Source organism: Haemaphysalis longicornis, unplaced genomic scaffold (assembly GCF_048455015.1).
Source record: "Haemaphysalis longicornis isolate Haplotype H1 unplaced genomic scaffold, Haemaphysalis longicornis Haplotype H1 scaffold_12, whole genome shotgun sequence".
NCBI classification, from domain to species: domain Eukaryota; kingdom Metazoa; phylum Arthropoda; class Arachnida; order Ixodida; family Ixodidae; genus Haemaphysalis; species Haemaphysalis longicornis.
Genome location: NW_027526225.1, coordinates 36,460,727 through 36,468,768, shown reverse-complemented (window position 1 = coordinate 36,468,768; position 8,042 = coordinate 36,460,727). Strand labels below are relative to the sequence as shown.

The window sequence follows — 8,042 nt, the reverse complement described above, 5'->3', positions numbered from 1 at the left end:
GACGGCCCATCGCATGGCATCTGTGTCACTTCGTACCTCCCAGAACTCTCGTGCGATGCCCGCCCCACTTCCCGAACCTGCCCTCAACAGCCCAGTCGTCGAACGCCGTATCCGAAAAATGCGGCGACGCCGTCACCTCCAGGAAACGACCCCAAGGCCAGACCCACCAGTTCCCGAGGACATCCCGCGAGGCCTCCAGGTCCTTCTGCACAAGGCCCGCTCCGGCACAGCGGTCACTCCTGACGTCCGCGACCGATGGACCTGGTACCGACGTTTCGGCAGAAAAAGACCAGATGGCTCCACACCTGTTCCTCCTCCTACCCTTCCCTGCCCCTTGTGCAGTGCCGACCAACCCACCATACACCACCTTCTCTGGAACTGTGCCGGACTCTCCGAGGAACGGCGTAGGTGTCTACCTCCTCACGTCACTTCCCTTCAAGAATGGATAACGCCTTCGAGCGACGTGAAAGAAACTTTACTGACCCTGTGGGCATTTGCTGAACGTACAGGTGTAGTGAAAATGACCTAAATCAAGTGGTCCGTGTGCGGGGCGGACATGCTTTGTGATTGAACCCAATCCCCCCGCTGGTTTATTTCCCCTCCTCTTCCTCCCGTTCCCCTGCACGAGGCGTCCGACCTCTCCCTTCTAAATAAATTCATTCATTCATTCATTCATTACCCCGCTGAATTTCTCTTCGTAAACGACCCATTTCTTGGCCAATCACCGTGAGTGGGTATGAACATCATCGCATGCAACATGCCTGCCTGGCTTGATCATCATCACCATTCATAGCATGCACTACAGTGTACCGGCGCCACCTTCGCAGCCGCCATCTTTAGAGTTCAGAACAGCCAGGAGCCTGTCTCTTCGGTCGAAGCTCGCCGGCGCCTGCAACATACTCTGTGGTGCGGCAGCTGAAGACCCTGCCTCCAGTTCACCACGAAGAACGGGGATCGCCACCCGCCCCAGCTTCTTCAGACGTCCTTGGACGACGCTGCCTGCCACACCGGTGGGCCTGGCCACGGCCACTCGGTACAACTGCGCCTTCTCCACCCAGCAGCCGCGGCTCAGTGATCCCACGACGCGCAGGCGACGAGTACAGGCGTCTCGTGAAAGTCCGCCATTGACGAGGACCCTCGCGGGCGATTGCAATGTGACCGGGGGTCGGCGCCAAGGGCACCCATACACTGTGCGGGATTCATGATCATCGCTGTAAGCCTCACGGTCGTCGTGCGCCTGAAACCGCGCGAGCGCCCGGCCAATTCCGCGTCCCCGCCTTCTGCCACGGTCCATCTTACTGCGGCTCACGTCAGCTTTGCAAGTCCCAACGATTCGTATACGCCGCTTGCCTGTCGTAGACATTCTGCACAAGAGAAGTCCAACGTGCTCCACGATGTCGGCCATCAGTCATCGTCCTTCAATGCTACTTCTAAACCCCGTACATACGCTTTAGGAAGACTACGTCAAGGACGCAAGCCGTGCGCTGCGTCCGCGTTGAAAAAGGGAAAAATACATTCAAGTTTACTTCTCATACTCGTCCACGTCGCGTTAAACAGCCGCCATAGTCAGCTTTTCACATCGCATGGTACATACGCGAGATATTGCAAGATGTCATTTTCCTTCGCTGCGTTTTTTGATGTTGATGTTGTTCTGTGGGCATTCTGAGTTTTTCTGCGCCTCTGCAAAGTGGTCAGTTGACAGGATGATTCCACGAGAAGAATTTCGCCATCTTTCAATGTTAGTTGTATGCTAGGGTGCAAAGGAGTGCCAGTAGCTTGATTTGCCTTGTAGCTGTTGCGCCTGAACATCGTAGGTTTGTCGCATTAAACAACGCCCGCCCGGCCCCCTCCGGGCTCTATAAAACAAAATATTGCTAGCATCACCAACGCCTGACCCGTTGCTCATTCAGGTGCAAGAATGACAGCCTTTTGTTTGCGCATTCACGGCTTGGCTCAGTGCTGCTTCATTGAGTGTGTTCTATGCCACCTTGACTGCAGTGGTGAGTGTTGTGAAGATAGTGTGCTTCAGTCAACGTAATGGTATCAAGTGCTTTGAGGGTTAGTGGTACCGTGGAGGAAACCAGGTTGAAAAGTGCGAATGGAGGAGGGGGAGGTTGGGGCTGTCCCTGCGTTCTAATACGCCATGAGAACGTGTGCCCGGTGTTAAACAGAACTTGCATACGGCAGGGGTTTGCGTAGGGAACGTACTATGGAGGCGGCCTGTGTGAAAGGAGGTATTTCTTTGTAGTCGTAGAAGTAGTATTCTTCTTTTGAGTTTAGGTAAGTGCACGTATGGTTCCGGGAGTCCACTGCGAATAAAATCTGGCTGCAAAGACGCTTTCTTGCGCATAAAATGAATGCCGATCAAGTGAAATGACCAGTTTGGGTGGAAAAAAGTCATTTTTATCACACTACTTTTTTTTTCACTTTTTCGACACTACGCGCTAGCGCGTGCTTCAGTTTCTTACTAGCGAAACTTCTGCGCCATCTCTTGTCGTTTGAGGGAAAAGAAAACGAAAGGAAGTGCAGTGGGGGTATTATTCAGCTCGGTAGGGAGCTCCGCTGCATACAACCTAGTGCGGAGGAAGGCCAGTAGTGTGGGAGGGAAACGGGTGCTGTGCGCCGGGTCCGGATGGAATAATCTCAAATAAGCTCTTCCGTAAGTTGGATGGAAAATCTATTACGAAGTTAACTGAGGAAGTCAAGAAAATCTGGGAGATCGGGCTCGTTCCACATTCCTGGAAGGCGGCCTCGGTGGTGCTCATCCCAAAGACAGGCAAACCTCTTACGCCGGACAACATGCGGCCCATTTCGCTTACGTCCTGTGTGGGCAAGGTGGCTGAACATACGATTCACACTCGGGTTTCCCGATACATAGAAAGCCAGGAGCTGTTTCCGCACAATATGGCATGATTTCGACCTGCACTATCCACACAGGACGCCATGCTCCTTCTCAATAAACAAATTATTGACAGCTACACCAGGGATACTAGAGGCATACTCGCGCTAGGCCTAGCTAGAGCTTTTGATAACATCTCGCACACATTTGTGCTTGAGGAAATCTCGGAGATGGGCCTGGGACGTTTCCACGCATATGTTAGCTGCTTTATCAGGGATCGCTAGGCTACCATCCAAATCGGTCAAATTAAATCTGAGGAATTGACCTTGGGAGTGAGATGCACCCCACAGGGTGCAGTCATCTCTCCACTTCTCTTCAATATTGCATTGAAGGGCCTTTCGGAGCGACTGGCCACGGTGTGCGGGACCAACCATGCTCTCTACGTGAACGATATCACCGTGTGGTGCATGGGAGGGTCCGACGCTGAGGTAGAGGACGTGCTTCAACAAGCATTGGACATAACAGAAAATTTTCCTCTTGATTCGGGACTGAGCCTGTCACCGGTCAAGTCCAAGTTATTACTCTACAGACCCACTCGACCGGGGATGAGGAACCTCACTTTTTAGAGCAGATTCCCATAGCTATATGCACACGGGATGGGCAGAGAATCCCCAGTGTAGACTCCATCAGGATCCTCGGACTTTTACTGGAGTCAAAGGGGCGCAACTCTATGACTATAGCCCGCATCACCTCCAAGACGGAGAACATGCTTAGGCTCATACTCAGAGTCTCTAACCGCAGGGCAGGGTTGAGCGAGAGCAATCTACTTCGGCTCTGTCATACGTTTCGTGTGAGCCACATTAATTACGTTGCTTCGGCTCTGCACTGGTTCAAAACGGAGGAGGCCAAAATCGATGCACGAATGCGCAAAAGCATAAAGCGACTTCTAGGCTTGCCTCTCAACACAAGCACTGAGAAATTGAGAAGCTCATGCAATTGGTCATGCATAATTCCCTCTCGGAGGTGATCGAGGCCCAGAAGACGGCTCAGGTCATGCGTCTATCGTCCTCGCGGGCTGGTAGGTGCATCCTGAAATCCATTGGCTGCGGTCTTAAGGATTCTAACGAGCGTGAAGTGGCTTTATCGCCCTCGATCAGAGGTACGTTTACAGTACATCCGCATCCAAGAAATGTCCATCCGCAATACAATGTAGGGCGCCGCTTAGCTTGGACCCGCTCTCTATTGACATCGGTTGCAGAGAGACCGGAACTCGCGACCTTTGTCGATGCAGCCCAGTACGAGCGCTCCGACTGCTTCGAAGTAGTCTCGGTCAACCATAGTGGTAAACTCCTATGTTCTGCCTCAGTTAGAAAGGTATCGGCAACGGTGGCTGAGCAAATCGCCATTTTTATAGCAATGACAGACCCATCGCGTTCAAATATCTTCACAGATTCGCGGTCCGCAGCTAGGGCTTTCGCCTCGGGCTCGATCTCACGAGAAGCAGCGGCCATCCTCGGCAGTGAGGGCGCTGCCGGATTTCACACCATAAAATGCTTCCCGGCCCACATGGGGGCCAACGTACCTACATCCCGATGTTCCCAACGCTAATGAGTTTGCCCATGACCGTGCACGAGGTTTCGCTCACCGCGGCGGTCCCGGCGAATTCGCAGGCAGGGTCGCCGGGAGGTACAGGGACTCGCTCCTCACCTTCCACGAGGTCACGACTCACTCTCAACTCTCTCGGAGGACTTTTCCGCTTCCTCACCCTCACCTCACTCGAACGCAATCGTCGGCATTCAGCATGCTTCAAACGGGATCTTTCCCTTCGAGGGGAAGGTTTAGCCACTTCTCGCCCAATATAGAACCGCATTGTCCGGACTGCGGAGAGGCGCACTGCTCACTAGCTCATATGCTCTGGCAATGTCCTGCGTTACGCGATGCAGAGTTCACCAAAGAAGAGGACTGGGAGGGAGCCCTTAAAGGAGCCATGAAGAGAAAACACAAGTTTAGTTCATTCGAAAGATTGCCTCGTTAGAACCATAACGACACCACTTATAACGCAAACGTCGCTCAAATAAGCTACATAATTAGGAAAAAAGGAAATGACCATGCGACCCACCAGCTCATTTTCCGCAACAGAACCTATGATGTCACTCGAGAATGCTCTGCGATTGGCGGAGGCCGGCAAAAGCAAACGCATGTTAGGCAGGGCTTACAGTTTGCATAGCGAGCTAAATGCCCGTGAAACATACTGTACATTCTTTTTATGACAAAGAAGGGTGGAGTAAACGGTTGAAGTTCCGAACGAGCACGCAAGCGTGTGCGCCAATTCGTACGAAACTACCGCCGGCCGATCTCGACATCTCGCCGTCGCGCAGACGAATTTTCGGGTTCAAGGCTCTTAGGGGCCAACGAACCGTTCCAGCACGTACAGCCGCGACCTTGCTTGGTATCTTAATCCCTTGACAGGAGCTTGGCCGTCATATCGCCAACCAGCAAAGGTTAAAATAGAAACGAGGGGAGTAAGGAACAGCAAGAAGCGACGAGATAGTGCCAGTCGTCGCAGAAGTTTCGAATGGTGCTGGCTTGCTGCTGTCGTTACGAGCTCGTTTACAGTTTACAACCACTGAAAACTTCAGTTTGTTCGAGTACTTTACAATGAAATTTTGTTGCTGCAATTTTGAAATGCCCATGTAGTACGGGCAAATCGTCGAGGGAGTGCGACATCCCCGTCGGTGCGGAGATCACTTTTCATGTGCTGCCCAACGACGAACCTCGGCGAAGCAAGTGGCTACGTTTTGTGAACTTTGCAAACGGAGGAGAAAGAGAGCTAAAGGAAGTACGAGTGTGCTCGCTTCATTTCCGAGGAAGTGATTACGGCAGGGACCCTTACGTTAGCTCACTCCTGGGACATGCTGGCGCTCGTCGCCGACTTCGTCAAATCGCCGTCAAAGCGCTCTGACCTTGGGAGACAAAAATGCCGTACACACCGCGCATTGACGCTCGTATCTTTCTGGTCGGAGCAGAGAGCTCGCGCGAACGGCTTTCCATACACGACACCGGCCAACTGGCATAAGCGATACTGCTACTGAAATCGAACTATTATTAACCGTAATAAAAATACGGCACATACGTACCAGTCTGTATTCTTCCGTCGCGACGGGGCTGACGAGGCAGCGGTGCCGACGGCAGGGCGTTCGTCTGTTGTGGCTATCGCGGAATGGTCGCTTTCCTGTCCACCGCGTATCCCACAACTCTTGCCGCTCGTGCACTTAGAAGCATTGAGCGTTCAAGTGGTGTGAGGTTGTTAAATGCAAGCCCGAGCTCCTCGGCGAGAGTTTTGTTCTCCGGATCAGGCGATCCATGACTAGGGCTGCGGGTGCACTAGTTTTTACTAGTATTTTTAAAATGGCCGCCGTTTCGGTCGACTCCCGCGTGTGGGTGCTATATGGAGTCGACATACTAAGTATCTCTTTCATGGACCGGCTCGTATGACGCCATTGTTCACGTCACGAAATGTGCAATTTTAGCGGGAGATTTAAAACTTTGGCTTAATTGCCTCATTTCTCAGTGAATAAAGCATCATTTGCTTCCGGGAAAGCGCTTGGGGTACTATGAAACACCTAATCTTTCGAATAAAACAAAGTTTTGTTTTCTCTTCATGGCTCCTTTAAGAGCGGCGACCTTTCGGTTCAGCTTCGGGCTGTCCAGAGGGTCTGCGAGAGGGCGGAGGGTCACGGCCTTCCGGTCCCTGCGTGGGAGCGGCCCGCGACTGTCACGGACTCCCCTTGATAGGGGCGGTCCAAGGCAGTTACTCAGGACCTGAATAAAGTTCTTTGGCTGTCGGTCTGTATCGCTTGAAGAGACACGTTTAGAAACGGGTTAGCCTCTACCGGTAGAGAACTCCGTCGCGAATACAAACGCACTTCCCCCGTCGACAGTGGTAGTTTTTAAAGGCAGGATGTGCCAAATGGCGTGAAAATAGGCACCACCGCTCCGTACACTTTCCTACAAAACGATTTGTGAAGTCGCAAATCGTCATAGCTAAAGCGGGATTGAAGGAACAAAGCCGGCGTCAAAGCCATCCAGAAGGCCAAACAGTCACCGCGCAACTTGTCCTGTACTGGGTTTGAGGCAGTGCATTAAAATCACCGTGTAATTTGATGAGTCACTACAGTACCCTTCTTCTCATTTCTCTTTTCTTGCTTCTGTCGAAAAGAAATAAATATAAGCCATCCAATGAAACCTCAACGCAGCTGAATTTTTAGCTACGACTATTGATAGGGGCGGTCCAAGGCAGTTACTCAGGACCTGAATAAAGTTCTTTGGCTGTCGGTCTGTATCGCTTGAAGAGACACGTTTAGAAACGGGTTAGCCTCTACCGGTAGAGAACTCCGTCGCGAATACAAACGCACTTCCCCCGTCGACAGTGGTAGTTTTTAAAGGCAGGATGTGCCAAATGGCGTGAAAATAGGCACCACCGCTCCGTACACTTTCCTACAAAACGATTTGTGAAGTCGCAAATCGTCATAGCTAAAGCGGGATTGAAGGAACAAAGCCGGCGTCAAAGCCATCCAGAAGGCCAAACAGTCACCGCGCAACTTGTCCTGTACTGGGTTTGAGGCAGTGCATTAAAATCACCGTGTAATTTGATGAGTCACTACAGTACCCTTCTTCTCATTTCTCTTTTCTTGCTTCTGTCGAAAAGAAATAAATATAAGCCATCCAATGAAACCTCAACGCAGCTGAATTTTTAGCTACGACTATTCCTATTCGTGGGTGCATAACCCATTTATTGAGGACATCATCATCGTCGTCCCCGTCGTCGACATCATCATCCTCACTTGCCCGTTTCAGTGGCGGTTGTGGTGACATGCATATTTCTAGAGGTCCTCCCAATAATCACCAGCATTCAGGACCTATCCTTCGCACCCCCTAACCCCTCAGGATATACCATATACCATGATTCAATGCAGTCTAGCTATCCGTGCCATTCACACGAGTAGTATTCCTGAAGAACTACACTGTGATCTACGCAAAGCCGTAACAAACCTACGTCCACACACTGTCACGCTGAGGTGGATTCCTGGTCACGCTGGAATCCCAGGCAATGAGGCAGTGCAAAGCCTCGCCCGCGAACTTCTGCAGCGGGTGCCCGCAACTCCCTGGCCTTATCCACCGACGCGGGACACTACTCTCCCCT

At 51.8% G+C, this 8,042-nt stretch overlaps 1 protein-coding gene across 1 annotated transcript in view; it reads right to left on the bottom strand.

Annotated features, from left to right (window-relative positions):
• Window positions 1-799: 799 nt before the first annotated feature.
• Window positions 800-8,042, bottom strand: part of LOC144161556 (uncharacterized) — a 19,096-nt gene continuing 11,853 nt past the window's right edge. Inside the window, exon 4 of the mRNA XM_077692209.1 lies at window positions 800-1,237. Coding sequence (XP_077548335.1) covers window positions 800-1,237 — 438 coding nt within the window. The remainder of the gene's footprint in view (window positions 1,238-8,042) is intronic.